At 45.0% G+C, this 20,732-nt stretch overlaps 1 protein-coding gene across 1 annotated transcript in view; it reads right to left on the reverse strand.

Annotated features, from left to right (window-relative positions):
- Nucleotides 1-20,231, reverse strand: part of TCTN2 (tectonic family member 2) — a 62,344-nt gene extending 42,113 nt beyond the window's left edge. Inside the window, exons 1-3 of the mRNA XM_056534277.1 lie at nucleotides 20,061-20,231; nucleotides 8,091-8,195; nucleotides 937-1,025 (exon numbers count right to left, since the gene is read on the reverse strand). Of these exons, the coding sequence (XP_056390252.1) occupies nucleotides 937-1,025; nucleotides 8,091-8,195; nucleotides 20,061-20,142 (276 nt within the window). The 5' untranslated portion in view covers nucleotides 20,143-20,231. The remainder of the gene's footprint in view (nucleotides 1-936; nucleotides 1,026-8,090; nucleotides 8,196-20,060) is intronic.
- Nucleotides 20,232-20,732: the final 501 nt, after the last annotated feature.

Raw genomic sequence — 20,732 nt, forward strand, 5'->3', positions numbered from 1 at the left:
GATGCCTGTATCAGGAACTGTCCAGAGCAGGAGAAAATCCCCATTGCAAACCTATGCTGCTCTGGACAGTTCCTGACGCAGACAGAGGTGTCAGCAAGAGCACTGTGGACAAGATAAAAAAGAAATTCAAAAAGAAAATAATTTCCTCTTCCACCGGAGTACCCCTTTAAGGTTCTTTATCCTTAGATTTCTTCAGGGCCTCCTTGTCTCCCTGAAAGGAAAGAAGGGAACCTATAAGAACAGGGAATTATAAAATATAATTCCCCCACCTCTGGGTCCTGTGCACTCCAGAGATATAAAGCGGGCACAGACCGAACTATCCAAGGTGATCCAGAGGATGTTGGATAGACCTGGGCTTCCTTATATGTCCCACGGTTCGAATTTGGTCTTTGGCCAATCACAGAGGACGTGCACGTGACGTCACCTGCACACGCATAACGTCTCCACTGGCAAAACCCGAAAGCGACCAGGGGAACCAGGGCACCAGCGGCCGGCCAGCTAAATTAGGTCCCCTGCATAAACTCCTGGAGCGCCTCAAGGAACAGAGAGCGGGATCGGGAGGTACCAGCAGAAACAGTCCGCAAACCCGTTACGGGATAATGGAGAGGGAGGCCAACGGCGACCGGCTCCCCACGCCTGAGCTCCACCACCTACAGCCCACAAAAAAACACAGGTACAGACCTCTCTGCACCCCTGCTCCATAGGAACAAGAAAAACTGAGGGAGTATGGAGGGAGGGGCCTTTTAACCTCTCTGGTGCTTCCTGTTCCTATGCAGATAGGGGGCAATCTCATGTGGTGCTGTCGTGAGGGACGATATGAATAAAGATATTTGCCAAGGTGGGGCAAAATGGATCAGGAAGGAACAACACAGGTAGAAACTCAGTGACTCTATATTTCAGATATTTCCTCCCCTTTAATATTCTAATTTCACTCACAATTTGTGTCCCAGCATCAAAGGATTCCAGACTAGACAACCAGTTCACTGTGGTACTTGATCCATTACAACTTGGAGATGGTACAGAAGCTAGAAAAGAATAAATATGTTACATAGTACAATAGAAAAAAATAGGGATGTCCAGATTAGGACCGATACTGGACATTTGCATGAGTACTTATACTTGTGCAAATGTCCCAGATACCTTATCAGATAACTGCCGGCGGGAACCCCGCCGGCAGGCAGAGCTCCCAACCGTCCCATTTTTTGCCTGATGTCCTGTCGTCCCGGAACAGCACCCACATGTCACGCATTTAACTGCAAATGCTTCCTAATGATGCGCCAACAGTTAAATGTGGCACTCAGTGGGAAGTTTGACAAGCTGAAGAGCCATTGACTTCTCACCCTGTTGATATCTCTTGTGCCTGCCAGCAAAACACAAGAGGACAAGATCTTACCCTGCGCTCCGGCACACGAGTGATGTCATCAGACGCCAGAGCGCAGAGGAAGAGGAAAGAAAAGGCCGTGCTGAGCAGACAGGGGAAGAAGACCAGCAGAATTTAGGTATGGGGAGTAAACTGTTTACTACTATAAAAGAAACTGCTGCTTTCCTGCCTAGCTAATACGGGAGGCTATCTAATACCTACAAGCTATTATGGAGACAAACTACCAAGCTAATAGGGGGGTTACCTACTATCTACATAGCTTATATGAGGGCTTTCATATAGGGGACAGCTATCTGGAGACTTTACTTTACCAAAATGGTATTGGCACATCCTTAGAAAAAAAAAAAGGAAATATGCATTAAAAAGGGGTACTCCGGTGGAAAACTTTTTTTTTTAATCAACTGGTGCCAGAAAGTTAAACAGATTTGTATATTTCTTCTATTAAAAAATTCTTAATCCTTCCAGTACTTATTAGCTGCTGAATATTACAGAGGAAATTATTTTCTTTTTGGAACACAGAGCTGTCTGCTGACATCACGAGCACAGTGCTCTCTGCTGACATCTGTCCATTTTAGGAACTGTTCAGAGCAGCATATGTTTTCTATGGGGATTTTCTTAAAATGGACAGAGATGTCAGCAGAGAGCTCTGTGTTCCAAAAAGAAAAGAATTTCCTCTGTAGTATTCAGCAGCTAATAAGTACTGGAAGAATTAAGATTTTTTTAATAGAAGTAATTTACAAATCTGTTTAACTTTCTGGCACCAGTTGATTTAAGTACCCCTTAAAGTACAACTAAGGCACGTGAGTGGACATGGCTGAAGGGTTTGCCGTTTTTATTCATATGACATACACTGCGCACACACAGCATAAACATATACAGTTATGGCCGTAAATGTTGGCACATTGAAATTTTTCAAGAAAAATGAAGTATTTCTCACAGAAAAGGATTGCAGTAACACATGTTTTGCTATACACATGTTTTTATCCGCTTTGTGTGTATTGGAACTAAACCAAAAAAGTTAGGAAAAAAAGTAAATTAGACATAATGTCACATCAAGCTCCAAAAATGGGCTGGACAAAATTATTGGCACCCTTAACCTAACATTTGGTTGCAGACCCTTTGGAAAAAATAACTGAAATCAGTCACTTCCTATAACCATCAATAGGCTTCTTACACCTCTCAGCCGGAATGTTGGACCACTCTTCCTTTGCAAACTGCTCCAGGTCTCTCTTATTGGAAGGGCGCCTTTTCCCAACAGCAATTTTAAGATCTCTCCACAGGTGTTCAATGGGATCTAGATATGGACTCCTTGCTGGCTACCTCAGAACTCTCCAGCGCTTTGTTGCCATCCATTTTTGGGAGCTTTTTGGCGTATGTTTGGGGTAATTGTCCTGCTGGAAGACCCAAGAGCTCGGACACAAACCCAGCTTTCTGACACTGGACTGATTTTTAGGGCCGATACCTATAATCTGTGGACTTTCCGGCAGATAGCCGATAACTTATACGGATATTCCGGTATAAGTTATCAGCTATTTCACCATTCCCCCACCCCTACAGAAGCCGCTGCAGATCAATGATTTAAAGCGGGCGCTTTAAATCAATGAACTGCAGCGGCTTTTTCAGGGCCAGAGACTGCTGCCACCACCAGCTTCTCTCCCCCTGCCTTTCCTGAGTTTAACCACTGTCGCTGCCCCATTGCCTCCCCCATCCCCGGTTTTATAATTACCTGTTACCGGGGCCCGTGGTCCACGCTACTTCTGGCCTCGGCGGTATCCTGAGCTGTCACTGTGCGCACTGACGGTGACGTTGCATTGAAGACATCACTCGTCATTGCACAGCGTAACGCAGGAAAGCGCAGAAGACAGAAGTAACGCAGACCCCGGGAACAGGTAATTATAAAACCGGGGAAGCAATGGGGCAGCGGCGGCGGTGGGCTCTGGCCGGGGCAGTGCGGTGGGGGGTGGGGCATTATCGGCAAGGTAATTGCCGATACCGATAATGCCCAAAATTGTGATTATCGGCTGATAATATCGGCCAAACCGATAATCGGTCAATCCCTACCAAAATCCATTGGTAATCCTCCAATTTCATGATGCCTTGCACACATTCCAGGCACCCAGTGCCAGAGGCAGCAAGACAACCCCAAAACATCATTGAACCTCCACCATATTTCACTGTAGATACTGTATTATTTTCTTTGTAGGCCTCATTTCGTTTTCAGTAAGCAATAGAATGATGTTCTATACCACGTTTTCCCAGAAGGATTTTGGCTTACTCAAGTTCATTTTGGCAAAATGTAGTCTTGCTTTCTATGTCTTTGTGTCAGCAGTGGGATCCTCCTGGGTCTCCTGCCATAGCGTTTCATTTCATTTAAATGGAAATGGATAGTTTGCGCTGACACTGATGCTCCCTGAGCCTGCAGGACAGCTTGAATATCTTTGGAACTTGTTTGGGGCTGCTTATCCACCATCCAGACTATCCTGCGTTGACACCTTTCATCAATTTTTCTCTTCCGTCCATGCCCAGGGAGTTTAGCTACAGTGCCATGGGTTACAAACTTCTTGATAATGTTGCGCACTGTGGAAAAAGGCAAATCTAGATCTCTGGAGATGGATTTGTAACCTTGAGATTGTTGATTTTTTTTCACAATTTTGGTTCTCAAGTACTCAGACAGTTCTCTTCTCTTTCTGTTGTCAATGCTTAGTGTAGCACACACAGACACACAATGCAAAGACTAAGTGAACTTCTCTCCTTTTTATCTGCTTTCAGGTGTGATTTTTATATTGCCCACACCTGTTACTTGCCCCAGGTGAGTTTAAAGGTGCATCCCGTGCTTCAAACAATCCTATTTTTCCACAATTTTGAAAGGGTGACAATAATTTTGTCCAGCCCATTTTTGGAGTTTGGTGGGACATTTTGCCCAATTTGCTTAGTTCCAATACACACAAACGGAATAAACATGTGTATAGCAAAACACGTGTTACTGCAATCCTTCTCTGTGAGAAATACTTCATTTTCTTGGAAAATTTCAGGGGTGCCAACATTTACGTCCGTGACTGTACAAGAACAATTTATTATTCCAGTCACTTAAAGTGTACATATCACTCAGACCCCAAACGATAAAAACCTTTTGATATGTCTACACTTTAACAAAAAAACTAGAAATAAATAAAAATCCCTGCCTCACAAATGACCGGGTGAACTAGCTTTGTCTAACCTCAGAAACACAAACAATTGAGTCAATTTAATTCTATGAACACGCACTCAGAAAATCACATATTTACATTTTATTTTAACCTACAAATAACACAGTGTATATCATATTTTATTCATTTTTATTGTATGTGTTATCTGAAAGTAAAAGTAAAAATGAGAAATTAGATTTGAAAGTGTACCTGTTGTTAACAAAAACAGATAATACCATTATATGTAGGGCTCTGTACACGGAGGACAGGCAGGGCTCTGTATACTGGGGCTCTGTAACAAGCTCCTGGCTCACACAGATGATAACTGACAATACAGGAGCCTGCACGGAGCCCTGCTTCTCCTTCCCTCACTTCCTGTATCTGGTCTCCTCATTTTTTTACCCAAAAATATAAAATAAATGTAATCAATGTATACATATAATGGTATTATCTACATTAAATCAACATTTTTTGTTAATGACAGGTACACTTTAACTCTTTAAGGACGCAGGGCATACCTGTACGCCCTGATTCCACTCCCTTTCTATAACGCGGGGCCATGGAGTGGCCCCGCATCATAGCGGGTCAGGCCCGGCACCTAGCAACGGCCAGGACCCGTGGCTAATAGCCCATGGCACTGATCGCTGTGCCGCGTGCTATTAACCCTTTCCAAAGTGAAACTAAACTGCTCCCGGATAGCTCAGGGGGCTGTTCAGGACCGCCACTGTGAAATCGCAGCGTATCGAACAGCTGTAGGACACGAGGAGGGTCCCCCTACCTGCTTCCTGGTGTCCGATCGCCGAATGACTGCTCAGTGCCTAAAAAACCAGGCATGAGCAGTCAAGCGCCAGAATCATTGAGCAATGTTATCCTAAGGGATAACAATGATCAATGTAAAAAGATCAGTGTGTGCAGTGTTATAGCACCCTAAGGGAGCTATAACATTGCAAAAAAAAGTGGGGGAAAAAAAAAGTGACTAAAGATCATTTAACCCCTTCCCTAATAAAAGTTTTAATCACCCCCTTTTCCCATAAAAAAAAAAAAAAACAGTGTAGATAAAAATAAACATATGGGGTATCACTGCGTGTGGAAATGTCCGAATTATAAAAATATATTGTTAATTAAACCGCACGGTCAATGGCGTACGCGCAAAAAAATTCCAAGTCCAAAATAACATATTTTAGGTCACTTTTTTATATCATGAAAAAAATGAATAAAAAGTGATCCAAAAGTCCGATCAATACAAAAACTAAAAACTTCAGATCACGGCGCCAAAAATTAGCCCTCTTTCCACCCCCATACGTGGAAAAATAAAAAAGCTATAGGGGTCAGAAAATGACAATTTTAAAACATATAAATTTTCCTGTATGTAGTTATGATTTTTTCCAGAAGTACAACAAAATTAAACCTACATAAGTAGGGTATCATTTTAACCGTATGGACCTACAGAATAATGATAAGGTGTCATTTTTTCCGAAAAATGTACTGCCTAGAAACGGAAGCCCCCAAAATTTACAAAATGGCGTTTTTTCTTAAAATTTGTTGCACGTTTTTTTTTTGTTTCCGTTTTGCCGTCGATTTTTGGGTAAAATGACTGATGTCATTACAAAGTAGAATTAGTGGCACAAAAAATAAGCCCTCATATGGATTTTAGGTGCAAAATTGAAAGGGTTATGATTTTTAAAACGTAAGGAGGAAAAAAACGAAAGTGCAAAAACGGAAAAATGCTCAGTCCTTAAGGGGTTAAAGTGTTAGTGTCATTTGTAACCACAAATGTCATTCAGACACATATCAAAAGTTTAGATTGCGCCAGGTCTTCTTCCTGAGACCCGTTGCGGTCATGAGTATTAGTGGGTTTTTACATATGGTAGTAACATTTTAAGGGTACCATTCACATGGGCAGATGTTCTGTGGGATTAGTCATGGCGGATTTTTGTAGCAAAAAATCTGCAGTAGATTTCATTCCTACTCATTGATTTTAATGTGGAAAATTGCTGCGGCTAAACCCACAGTGGAAAACCTGAAGAAAATCTGCATGTGTGAACACACCCTTAGGCTGCTTTCATACTATAAAATTCATCCGTTATAAATGTCCGTTACAAAATCCCATTCAAGCCTTTGGGATTTTTGGATTATCCATTATGACCAGTTAAGGGTCTGTCATGACTAACGGCCGTTAATTGTGACTGAAGAAAAACCGGCACATGCACTAATTTTTCTTCCGTCACAAGAAATGGGTAAATTAACGGCCGTTATTTTTAACATTGAAGTCTATGGCTGACGGATGAGCCTTTATGTCATCCGTTTGCACCTGGTTTATAATATCCGTTATTACTTCTGAGCATGCTCAGAAGATGTGACATCAGCAGACTCCTGCACTGCTGAGGGACTATAACTTCACCCCTCATGGAACAGACTTGTTTCCATGATGGGAATAGTAATTCCCCGGCTGCAGGAGTCTGCAGACAGCTGGGGAGGCTACATTAGTGTTTAACTACATTAAACTCTGTTCCATGATGAGTGTTGTAGTACAAGGGGCTGAGGAATTGATCGCACTGGGTCTCACTTCTGAGATCCGATGCGATTAGAAGTTATTACACAGGGGAGCGGGCTGCATGCTGCGCTCCCCTGCAATGTACAATGTATTCTGTACTTTCATTTTTAAATTCCCTGCCGGGAGCCCAGAATGGCCGGTGTTGAGGAGCGAATAAGGGCTTCCGGCGGGGTTTTCAAATAGAAGCGCTGCGTTGGGGAAAGATATATAGAATCGCTGGGGAGGGGGGGGGGGGGGGGGTATATATCTGGCCCCCACACCGCTTCTATATATCTTGCCCCCCGCAGCACATTTATATAAGTTACCACCGCAGCGCATATATATGTTCCCTCCGCAGCGCTATCATAAGCCCCCGGCAGCACTATGAATCAAAAGTATTCTACAGCATAGCATCTGGCCAGAACGATGTGCAGCTGAAAGAATACTTGTCATTCAAAGCGCTGCCAAGGCATTTGATTATAGAAGCGCTGTGAGGGCCAGACATATGGATATATGTCTGACCCCTGCAGTGCATCTATATACAGATGCCGCTGCAGCGCTATGAATGACAAGTATTCTTTCAGCTGCACATCGTGCTGGCCAGATGCGCAGCTGTAGAATAATTTTGATTCATAGCGCTGCCAGGGGCTTATGATAGCGCTGCGGAGGGAACATATATATGCGCTGTGGTGGTAACATATATAACTGCGCTGCAGGGGGGGGTGGGGACATATATAAATGTGCTGCGGAGGGAACATATATGAATGCGCTGCGGGGGACACATATATAAATGCGCTGCGGGGGACAAGATATACAGAAGCGCTGTGGGGGCCAGATATATACCCCCCCCCCCCAGTGATTCTATATATCTTTCCCCACCACAGCGCTTCTATTTGAAAACCCCACCGGGAGCCCTGAATGGCTCCTCCTCAAAGTGACTCAGAGAAGCAGGCTATTATTTTATTTATTCATTATTAAACTAAAAACTTACCTGTACTGTCAATGACTTCAAGAGATAACTGATCAGAGGATACATTTGAAACAAGGAAAGTTGTCATTTGTGGTCCAGACAAAAGGACTGTGGAAGGATAGAAACCTAAACACAAAAGTACAAAAATCTTGAATTACTACATGTGTTATTACTAAGGCCACACCACCGGTATAAATCATGATACCAGCAAAAAAGATATTTCATAGCAAACCCGCAATGTACCCATAGACTACTAGTAACTATTGGGGAGATTTATCAAAATCTGTGCAGAAGAAAAGTTGACCAGTTGCCCATAGCAACCAGTTAGCATGCTTCCATTTAAAAAAAAAAAGCCTCTGAAACATGAAAGAAGCGATCTGATTGGTTGCTATGGGCAACTGGTCAACTTTCCCCCATGTTTCTGTTTCCCAAACATATACTTCTTGTTCTGTAGACTGTTCTTTTGAGTCTCTCATACAAACGTGTGTATATATATATATATATATATATATATATATATATATATATATATAGACCAAACATAGCTGCAAGTAGACTAAGTTTGGTCTCTCACTACAGCATACATCAGAATGGCTTTTTGCCAGTACCCATATAAAGTGTTGTAGCACCAAAGTATGATGTAAACAGTGCCTTACTTAGGATTAGGGATGGTCCGATACCATTTTTTTTTAGACAGGGTACGAGTACCGTTACTTTTTCTGAAGTACTCGCTGATACCAATTAACAATAACTTTTTTCAATGTCTTGTGACAGATTTTTTTTTTCCCTTAAGGGTACGTTAACACGGGCAGATCCACAGCATATTTAACGCTGCGGATTCACCGCTGAAGGAGCACCACGTGGTGCCTCAGATGTGCCTGCTCAGAGCGGCAATATGCTGCTACGAGCAGACACACTGTGATTGGCGAGTCGCAGCATGCATGCGCAGTGTACTTACACATCGCGGACGCTCTTGGCCTAGCTCATGGAGCAGGGGGAGCGGCCACGATGTGTGTGAGTACACTGTGCATGCGCAGCGACTCGCACATCGCTTTGGTGCGTCTGCTCATAGCGGTGTATTGCCACTCTGACCAGGCACATCTAAAGGCAGCATGCAGTGGTCCTTCAGTGGAATCGCAGTGGAAAATGCGCTGTGGATCCGCCCGTGTGAACGTACACTTAATAGTTTTTATAAAAGAAAGGGCTTTTTTTATATTAAAAAAAATCATATATACCGTATTTATCGGCGTATAACACGCACTTTTTAGGCTAAAATTTTTAGCCTAAAGTCTATGTGCGTGTTAAACGCCGATACACCCCCAGGAAAGGCAGGGGGAGAGAGGCCGTCGCTGCCCGTTTCTCTCCCCCTGCCTTTCCTGGGGTCTAGAGCCCTGCTGCCGGCCCTTCTCTCCCCCTGGCTATCGGCGCCGCTGCCCGTTCTGTCCCCCTGACTATCGGTGCCGGCACCGATAGCCAGGGGGAGAGAAGCGGCGCCGACAGCCAGGGGGAGAGAAGGGGCAGTGGCACCCATTGCCGGCGCCGCTGCCCCGTTGCCTCCCACATCCCCGGTGGCATAATTACCTGGGTCGGGTCCGCGCTGCTGCAGGCCTCCGGCGTGCGTCCCGTGTCATTGCTATGCACGGCGCGGCGCACGGACGTCATGCGCCGCGCCGTGCAGCGCATAGCAACGACGCAGGGGACGCACGCCGGAGGTCTTCAGCAGCGCGGACCCGACCCAGGTAATTATGCCACCGGGGATGGGGAGAGGCAATGGGGCAGCGGCACCGATAATCAGGGGGACAGAATGGGCAGTGGCGCCGATAGCCAGGGGGAGAGAAGGGCCGGCAGCAGGGCTCTAGACCCCAGGAAAGGCAGGGGGAGGGAAGCGGGCAGCGACGGCCTCTCTCCCCCTGCCTTTCCTGGGGGTGTATCGGGGTATACACGCGCACACGCACCCTCATTTTACCATGGATATTTGGGTAAAAAACTTTTTTTACCCAAATATCCTTGGTAAAATGAGGTTGCGTGTTATAGGCCGGGGCATGGTATACCACGATAAATACGGTACTTTTTTGAAAATTTTTTTCATTGGGAAGGGGTTAATTCACATTTATTATTTTTTCACTTTTTAGTGGACTATTACATTCAATCTGTAGATTGAATACACTGATCAATGCTATGCCCTAGCTCAGCAGCGGAGAGTGCAGGCGGCTTACCACACCTCTGTGATATCGGTATCGGGGACATTTGCACATGTACAAGTACAAATGTCCAGTATCGGTATCGGGACATCCCTACTTAGGATACAATATTAATTGGTAACGGGATAAATGTGGAAATCCTTGTATGGTGATACCATAACTTATATCACAAAAATGAGGGTTAAAGAAAACGAAGTAGATAACTAATGGATAGCTGCTGGAAGCTGTAAATCACTGTGTATGTAGCTTTAGGGTCCTGTTCAGTACACACAGTATCCCAAAAAAGGAAAATGGTGCAGCCCTCACCTGGTGAGCAATGGCGCAGCTAACTGTGGCACAGGTAAAGAGTAGTACAGAACATGTAGTACCACCCTGCACTGTAGGGAGACGCTACCAGACAGCCAGTCAGTGCATGCACTTCAGTAAAACAGGTGTTTTACCAGTAAAATCCAGCCATTGACTAGTTTCGCAGATCTGGACTGTACATGGCATTGTATGTTGAGTCTGGTTTCAGGTTTGAATGGGCCAGAAAAGACCATTGTATGTTATAAATATTTTAACCTGAGGTCATTGTAAGTTAAGGGATCACTGTAGTGTTTTTAGGCTCAGACGTTTTTTGTTGCTATTTTAATAAAAGTGTGGACATTTACGACTGGTCAGAGCCTAGCGCTCACCGGAACTTTCAAATGTGAGGAATGTCTACCTGTGTTTTTTGGGCGGACATTTCGCTGTGCGTTCACACAAGCGGATTTCCTTTCAAACTCGCAGCGCGTTTCCCGCAGCAAGTTTAAAGGGGAGAATTTGAAAGGGACGGGCTCTCTGCAGCAGATTTTCAGCTGTGGAATCTTCACTGTTGAAAATCCGCCACAGACCCCATTGACTTCTATGGAATCTGCAGCAGATTTTCGGCAGCCTGCCCCTTTCAATTTCGCAGTGGGAAACACGTTGCGAGTTTGACAGAAAAGCCTCTCATGTGAACGAACCCTAAAAGTGCAAGTCCAGCATTGGTCTCCAGGCTGCTCTGCAAATATTGGTGCAGAGACACAGCTAATGCTAGGCAGTACAGCTGCCAAGGCAACCATAGGACGCCCAGAAAGTTCTGTGCACAGGTTCAATTTATCAGAAAAGGCCTCATGTACGGAACTCGCTGGGTGTCATAAAGTTGCCTCATCTTCTAGCAAATTGACACTTTCCTGGCCAACTTTTTTCCCCTCTGATTTTTTTACCAGTTTTATCACTGATGCCATCAGAATCAGTGACATTTGTTGTTCATCTTCCATTTCCATTCCAAAATGGAAGACATACAAGACCCTCGATCTGGGGCTCCACGCAAGATCTCACCCAGTGGTGTCAAAATGATCACAAGAAAGGTGAGCAAAAATCCCAGAACCACACAGGGGGACCTATTGAATGACCTGCAGAGTAACACACTACGATGCCAGGGACTCAAATCATGCAGTGCCAGACGTGTCCCCCTGCTTAAGCCAGTACATGTCTGGGCCCATCTGAAGTTTGCTAGAGAGCATTTGGATGGTCCAGAAGAGTATTTGGAGAATGTCATATGGTCAAATGAAACCAAAGCAGATGAAACCAAAGCAGAACTTTTTGGTAAAAAAAACTCAACTCGTCGTGTTTGGAGGAGAAAGAATGCTGAGTTGCATCCAAAGAACACCATACCTACTGTGAAGCATGGGGGTGGAAACCTCATGCTTTGGGGCTGTTTTTCCGCAAAGGGACAAGGACGACTAATCCTTGTAAAGGAAAGAATGAATGGGGCCATGTATCGTGAGATTCTGAGTGAAAACCTCCTTCCATCAGCAAGGGCATTGAAGATGAAATGTGGCTGGGTCTTTCAGCATGACAATGATCCCAAACACACCGCCTGGGCAACGAAGGAGTGGATTCGTAAGAAGCATTTCGAGGTCCTGGAGTGGACTAGCCAGTCTCCAGATCTCAACCCCTTAGAAAACCTTAATTGAAAGTCCATGTTGCCCCACGACAGCCCCAAAACATCACTGCTCTAGAGGAGATCTGCATGGAGGGAAAAAAAATGGGCCAAAATACCAGCAACAGTGTGTGAAAACCTTGTGAAGACTTACAAGGTGAAGTCATTGCCAACAAAGGGTACATAAAGTATTGAGAGGAACTTTTGTTATTGACCAAATACTTATTTTCCACCATAATTCGCAAATAAATTCTTTAACCCCTTAAGGACTCAGGGTTTTTCCGTTTTTGCACTTTCGTTTTTTCCTCCTTACCTTTAAAAAATCATAACCCTTTCAATTTTCCACCTAAAAATCCATATTATGGCTTATTTTTTGCGTCGCCAATTCTACTTTGCAGTGACATTAGTCATTTTACCCAAAAATGCACGGCGAAACGGAAAAAAAAATCATTGTGCGACAAAATCGAAAAAAAACGCCATTTTGTAACTTTTGGGGGCTTCCGTTTCTACGCAGTGCATATTTCGGTAAAAATGACACCTTATCATTATTCTGTAGGTCCATACGGTTAAAATGATACCCTACTTATATAGGTTTGATTTTGTCGCACTTCTGGAAAAAATCATAACTACATGCAGGAAAATTTATACGTTTAAAAATGTCATCTTCTGACCCCTATAACTTTTTTATTTTTCCACGTACGGGGCGGTATGAGGACTCATTTTTTGCGCCGTGATCTGAAGTTTTTATTGGTATAATTTTTGTTTTGATCTGACTTTTTGATCACTTTTTATTCATTTTTTAATGTTATAAAAAGTTACCAAAATACGCTTTTTTGGACTTTGGAATTTTTTTGCGCATACGCCATTGACCGTACGGCTTAATTAATGATATATTTTTATAGTTCGGACATTTACGCACGCGGCGATACCACATATGTTTATTTTTATTTTTTTTTACACTGTTTTATTTTTCTTATGGGAAAAGGGGGGTGATTCAAACTTTTATTAGGGAAGGGGTTAAATGACCTTTATTAACACTTTTTTTTTACTTTTTTTTTGCAGTGTTATAGGTCCCATAGGGACCTATAACACTGCACACACTGATCTTTCATCCTGATCACAGGCGTGTATTAACACGCCTGTGATCAGCATTATCGACGCTTGACTGCTCCTGCCTGGATCTCAGGCACGGAGCAGTCATTCGTCGATCGGACACCAGGGAGGCAGGTAAGAGCCCTCCCGGTGTCCGATCAGCTGTTCGGGACGCCGCGATTTCACCGCGGCGGTCCCGAACAGCCCGACTGAGCAGCCGGGATACTTTCAGTTTCACTTTAGAAGCGGCGGTCAGCTTTGACCGCCGCTTCTAAAGGGTTAATACCGCACATCTCCGCGATCGGCGATATGTGGTATTAGCCGCGGGTCCCGGCCGTTGATTAGCGCCGGGACCCACGCGATATGATGCGGGATCGCGGCGCGATCCCGCTTCATATCGCGGGAGCCGGCGCAGGACGTAAATATACGTCCTGCGTCGTTAAGGGGTTAAAGATCAGACAATGTGATTTTATGGATTTTTTTTCTCATGTCTCTCATAATTGAGGTATACCTATGATGACAATTACATGCCTCTCTCATCTTTTTAAGTGGGAGAACTTGCACAGTTGGTGGCTGACTAAATACTTTCTTGCCCCACTGTAATTACACTCTATAGCTAGTACAGTATTCCGTCATTTAGAAAGATTTTTAAACTTTTTTCCACATCTCTCAAAAGCGGACTCTTTTTATTCCCTGTGAGTGTCCGCTATTGGGAGATTCTACTGTACTACTTGTAGATGGTAATACATATCTATTTATTTATAGTACATATCACTATTTGTAGATGGTAATATACACAGCTTAAAAAAAAAAAAAAAAAAAAAAGGGAACACCACAATGTACCTCCAAGTCAATCACACTTGTGTGAAATTACACTGTCCACTCAGGAAGCAACACTGATTGACAATCAATTTCACATGCTGTTGTGTAAATGGAATAGACAACAGGTGGAAATTATAGGCAATTAGCAAGACACCCCCAATAAAGGAGTGGTTCTGCAGGTGGTTACCACAGACCACTTCTCAATTCCTATGCTGCCTGGTTGATGTATTGGTCACTTTTGAATGCTGGCGGTGCTTTCACTCTAGTGGTAGAATGAGACTGAGTCTACAACCCACAAGTGGCTCAGGTAGTGCAGCTCATCCAGGATGGCACATCAATGAGAGCTGTGGCAAGAAGGTTTGCTGTGTCCGTCAGCGTAGTGTCCAGAGCATGGAGGTGCTACCAGGAGACAGGCCAGTACATCAGGAGACGTGGAGGAGGCCGTAGGAGGGCAACAACCCAGCAGCAGGATCGCTACCTCTGCCTTTGTGCAAGGAGGAGCACTGCCAGAGCCCTGCAAAATGACCTCCAGCAGGCCACAAATGTGCATGTGTCCACTCAAATGGTCAGAAACAGACTCCATGAGGGTGGTATGAGGGCCCAATGTCCACAGTTGGGGGTTATGCTAACAGCCCAACACCGTGCAGGACGTTTGGCATTTGTCAGAGAACACCAAGATTGGCAAATTCGCCACTGGTGCCCTGTGCTCTTCACAGATGAAAGCAAGTTCACACTGAGCACATGTGAAAGACGTGACAGAGTATGGAGATGCCGTGGAGAATCTTCTGCTGCCTGCAAAATCCTCCAGCATGACCGGTTTGGCAGTGGATCAGTAATGGTGTGGGGTGGGATTTCTTTGGGGGGGGGGGGGGGGGGCGGCGCACAGTCCTCCATGTGCTTGCCAGAGGTAGCCTGACTGCCATTAGGTACCGAGATGAGATCCTCAGACCCCTTGTGAGACCATATGCCGGTGCGGTTGGCCCTGGGTTCCTCCTAATGCAAGACCATGCTAGACCTCATGTGGCTGGAGTGTGTCAGCAGTTCCTGCAAGAGGAAGGCATTGATGCTATGGACTGGCCCGCCCGTTCCCCAGACCTTAATCCGATTGAGGACATCTGGGACATCATGTCTCGCTCCATGCACCACAGACTGTCCACGCCACCTCACCAGGAGTATGCCCAGGCGTTGTAGGGAGGTCATTCGGGCACGTGGAGGCCACACACACTACTGACCCTTGTTTTGACTTATGTTAAGGACATTACATCAAAGTTGGATCAGCCTGTAGTTAGGGCTGGGCGGTATACCAGTTCATGCCGAATACCGAAATTTTTGTCCTATACGATATGAATTTTTCCCCATACAGAAATACCAATTTGGCCCCTCCCCCTCAGGAATTAATGAATTATCAGCCCAGAGTTGCGCTGTCCCCACATCGGGGAACTAATCATATGTGACCCGCGAGCGCTGTTATGCACCCCCCCCCCCCAATTAATTATCAGCCCAGCAATGCACTGTCCCCATCGCGAATATCATCACATATGGAAATCTTTACTGTACGCTGTATTCCTATGACCGGGCTACAAAAGGTAAACAAAATAAACTTTAACGCACGTTCCCATGCCGGCCTTGCGCTCTTCCTGGGGACGGGAATGTTGGAGAGCCGTCAGCCTATCACCGGCCACAGCGACGTTCCGCCTCGGCCGGTGATAGGTTGAGCGCACTGTCATGTAAGAAGCCGGCTGTGGCCGGTGATAGGCTGACGGCTCTCCGACGTTCCCATCCCCAGGAAGAGCATAAGGCCGACATGGGAACGTGTGTTAAAGTTTATTTTGTTTACCTTTTGCAGCCTGGGCATAGGGATACAGTGTACAGTATTGAGTGTCAGTGCCGGTGGCCCGCAACAAACAGGAGGACGAGGAGGGCAGCGCGTTGCTGGCGCAGCGCTGGGCTGATAATTTTTTTTTGGGGGGGGGGGGGGGGGGGGAATACCGTTATATACCGTGGAACCGCCATAAGTTACAAAAATACTGTGATACACATATTTGGTCATTCCGTCCAGCCCTATCTGTAGTGTGGGTTGATAAATTTGTTGTAATTTTGTTGTCAGCACATTCATCTATGTAAAGATGAAAGTATTTCATATAATTTAGTTCATTCATTCAGATATAGGATGTGTTATCTTAGTGTTCCCTTTATTTATTTGAGCAGTGTATATCCATTTATTTATAGTACATATCCCTACTTGTAGATGGTAAAGCTCACATCAGTTGACACACAGGTAATATCCTCACTGCTTAGAGCATTAAAGGGGTTATCCATCTTTTAACCCCTTCCCGACCTCACAGATTTTCATTTCAGACGTACCGTATATACTCGAGTATAAGCCGAGTTTTTCAGCACGATTTTTCATGCTGAAAACGCCCCCCTCGGCTTATACTCGAGTGAGCTGTCCGCCTGTCAAGTGGTCGTCAACCTGCGGAACTCCAGATGTTGCAAAACTACAACTCCCAGCATGCCTATGGCTGTCCAGGCATGCTGGGAGTTGTAGTTTTGCAACATCTGGAGGTCCGCAGGTTGAAGACCACTGAAGGGATTGACAGGCGGTGATGATGAAGGGGGGGGGGGGATGATGACAGGGTGATGATGACGGGGGTCTGGATGATGACAGGGTGATGATGACTGACAGGGGTCTGGATGATGACAGGGGTCTGGATGATGACAGGGGTCTGGATGATGACAGGGTGATGATGAGGGGGTCTGGATGAAGACGGGGGTGTTAATGACGGGGGTCTGGATGATGTATTTCCCACCCTAGGCTTATAGTCGAGTCAATAACTTTTCTTGGGTTTCTGGGGTGAAATTAGGGGCCTCGGCTTATATTTGGGTCAGCTTATACTCGAGTATATACGGTACATTTTATTTCTCCTCAACTTCTAAGACCCGTAACTTTTTTAATTTTACACTGACTACAACAAATCTCCAGCGTATTCCTCAACATGATTGTAGATAGGCATCGCTGGTTAAAAGGGTACTCCGATGGAAAAAAAATTTTTTTTTTTAAATCAACTGGTGCCAGAAAGTTAAACAGATTTGTAAATTATAAATTTAGAAAATGGTGCAGCTCACAATTAAATACTGGCCGAGGCAGAGTAGGCAAAAACACCTATACCCAAGTGTATAGTAATAATTTGTATAAGAAAGAAAAGAGGGGCTGCCTATACCTCAAGGACAGTAAACAATTTAATATATTTAGGCTGAGACCGTACTTCAAATATTCATAATATAAATTTATTTAAAACATGAACATCAAAATGCAATATGTAAAAATATATACAGAAAAATTGCCTCACAGGGCCCTTGTGGAGGGGGGGGGGATAAAGTTACAAGCAAGTGAATCCATATACAATAGTTTTGCAATAAAAAAATTTTCCTTTTAATAAATGTACCAATGCAGTGTGACCGCTAATCCGGCAATTCTGTAACTGATAGTCTGGTCTGGTGCTACCAATGTCCAGAAAAATAAATCAAGACAAATGTATGAATGTCCAGAGTATTGTCCCAAATAAATCTGCAAAATGTTGTATAATATAGTAGAGATATTACCCGATAAGGATTCCTGTGTTATCCTTGCGCTGTGACGCTGTCCTGTGATTGCTGGCGGCTGGTTCAGACGGCACTGAACCTGATGTTTGCCGTGCGATGTTGCAGTCTGTGCCGCTGATCCTGGGTATCACCTGGAGCATTTAATACCTGCAGTTCCTGACCGCTGACGTCAGACGCCATCCACACGTGGGAAAGCAGCCAACACCATTGCTGACACCTCCGGACTGCAACATCGCACGGCAAACACCAGGTTCAGTGCCGTCTGAGCCAGCCGTGCCGGCGCCTGCCAGCGCTCACAGGACAGCGTCACAGCGCAAGGATAACACAGGAATCCTGATCGGGTAATATCTCTACTATATTATACAACATTTTGCAGATTTATTTGGGACAATACTCTGGACATTCATATATTTGTTTTGATTTATTTTTCTGGACATTGGTAGCACCAGACCGGACTATCGGTTACAGAATTGCCGGATTAGCGGTCACTCTGCATTGATACATTTATTAAAAGGAAAAAAAAAATTTATTGCAAAACTATTGTATATGGATTCACTTTGTCTCTAGGCATTTGTATATATTTTTACATATTGCATTTTGATGTTCATGTTTTCACTAAATTTATATTATGAATATTTGAAGCACGGTCTCAGCCTAAATATATTAAATTGTTCAAATGACTGTCCTTGAGGTATAGGCAGCCCCTCTTTTCTTTCTTATACAGATTTTTTTTAATTACTTCTATTAAAAAATCTTAATCCTTCCAGTACTTCTTAGCTGCTGAATACTACAGAGGAAATTATTTTCTTTTTGGAACACAGTGCTCTCTGCTGACATCTCTGTCCATTTTAAGAACTGTCCAGAGTAGGAGAAAATCCCCATAGCAAACATATGCTGCTCTGGACAGTTCCTAAAATAGACAGAGATGTCAGCAGAGAGCACTGTGCTCATGATGTCAGCAGACAGCACTGTGTTCCAAAAAGAAAATTATTTCCTCTGTAGTATTCAGCAGCTAATAAGTACAGGAAGGATTAAGATTTTTAATATAAGTACCGTATTTTTCACCCTATAGGACGCACCGGCGTATAAGACGCACCCAATTTATAGGTGCAAAATCTAAAAAAATTAAGATTTTGAACCCAATAGTGGTCTTCAACCTGCGGACCTCCAGATGTTGCATAACTACAACCAGTTGGCTGTCCGGGCATGCTGGGAGTTGTAGTTTTGCAACATCTGGAGGTCCGCAGGTTGAAGACCACTGCATAGGAGATAATACTCACGTGTCCCAGCCGCTTCGGACCCGTCACCGCTGCCCTGGATGTCGCTCCTTCGCTGTCGCCGTGTCCCCGTCGCTCCGGAACGTCTCTGCTGCCGGCCGGGTATCCTCGCTCTCCGTCATCACATCGTCACGCACGCCGACGCACGTACGTACGCGACGACATGATGACGAGGAAGGAGAGCGCCGGCCATACAGGGTATCCCTGAATGGAGAAGACACCGAGGAGGCAGGTAAGGTCCCTCCCGGTGTCCTGTAAGCACTAACCCGGCTATTCAGTCGGGCTGTTCGGGACCGCCGCGGTAAAATCGCGGCGGTCCCGAACAGCCCGACTGAACAGCCGGGTTAGTGTCACTTTCCCTTCAGATGCGGCGGTCAGCTTTGATCGCCGCGTCTGAAGGGTTAATACAGGGCATCACCGCGATCGGTGATGTCCTGTATTAGCCGCGGGTCCCGGCCGTTGATGGCCACAGGGACCGCCGCGATAGGGGTGTATTCGCCGTATAAGACGCACCAACTTTTCCCCCCCAGTTTTGGGGAAGAAAAAGTGCGCCTTATATGGCGAAAAATACGGTAATTTACAAATCTGTTTAACTTTCTGGCACCAGTTGATTAAAAAAAAAAAAGTTGTACACCGGAGTATCCCTTTAATTTCCATCCTGATATCCCTAATATAACATGTGAATCAGCTCTCATGTGGCTTATACACAGAAAATCGGGTCACGTTTCTGATGCAGATTAGAAAAGTGAGGATCAGTAACTCTGTGTCCCAACCAGGGTGCCTCCATGCATGTCTGGACAGGCAAAGGCTGTCCGGGCATGCTAGACGCTGTAGTTTTGCAACAGCTGGAGGCACCCTGGTTGGGAAACACTGAGTTAAGGACACACTATCACTCCCAGCATGCCCTACCTGAGTGATAGCTTTGAAACAGCCACAGATAGGACATGCTGGGAATTGTAGTTCTGCAGCAACTGAGAAGACACAGGTTGGGGATAACTACTCTATGGGAACTGGAGCAGAGGCCTCCCCTTAGTCTGTTCCTAATACTCACCTATAACTGACTGTGCCTCCGTCTGAGTTATTAACCCCACCGCTGCCAACATCACCAGGCACCGGGCGCCCCGGAGGAGCATCGTAACGACGCCTTTTACCGCTCAATACCGCGCGCCCGAGTTGCTAAGGCGCCCTGTCAACTAACGCTGCGCTCCACCGTAACCAAGCGCGACATGGACCAATCAAAATGAGACGTCAGATCACATGGGCTGAGGTGGAGCTTGACAGCCAAAGGGAAGGGACAACGAAAGGGAAGCTTGGCATCACTGATAGGGGAGGTTGTTTCTTTTTTTTTTTTTTTTTTTTGGCGTCCCCTATTGCTTATACTACTTGGAATCTTCCAGTACCGCATAATTGTTATGGTAGCATGCAGACACTGCGGTTCAGTCTGGTGTTGCTTGGCAGCTTTCTCAGTTTCTTAGTTATATTAAAACTCTATAGGAAATAATGGGACTCACAGATAGGAAGGCGCTGGCTGCATAGAATGTGTTGAATTTCTACTAGGAAAGGCATCGAATTAGAAAGATAGGACTTTTTTTTTAGCTTACCCAAAAAGCTATTAGTAAGTGTGTTTATAGGTCATTCACTATCCCAGTGCCTTCGGCTGTCAGGGCATGCTGGGAGATGTAGTTTTGCAACAGCTGGAGGCACCCTGGTATGTATGATAGAA

Source organism: Hyla sarda, chromosome 1 (genome assembly GCF_029499605.1).
Source record: "Hyla sarda isolate aHylSar1 chromosome 1, aHylSar1.hap1, whole genome shotgun sequence".
NCBI classification, from domain to species: domain Eukaryota; kingdom Metazoa; phylum Chordata; class Amphibia; order Anura; family Hylidae; genus Hyla; species Hyla sarda.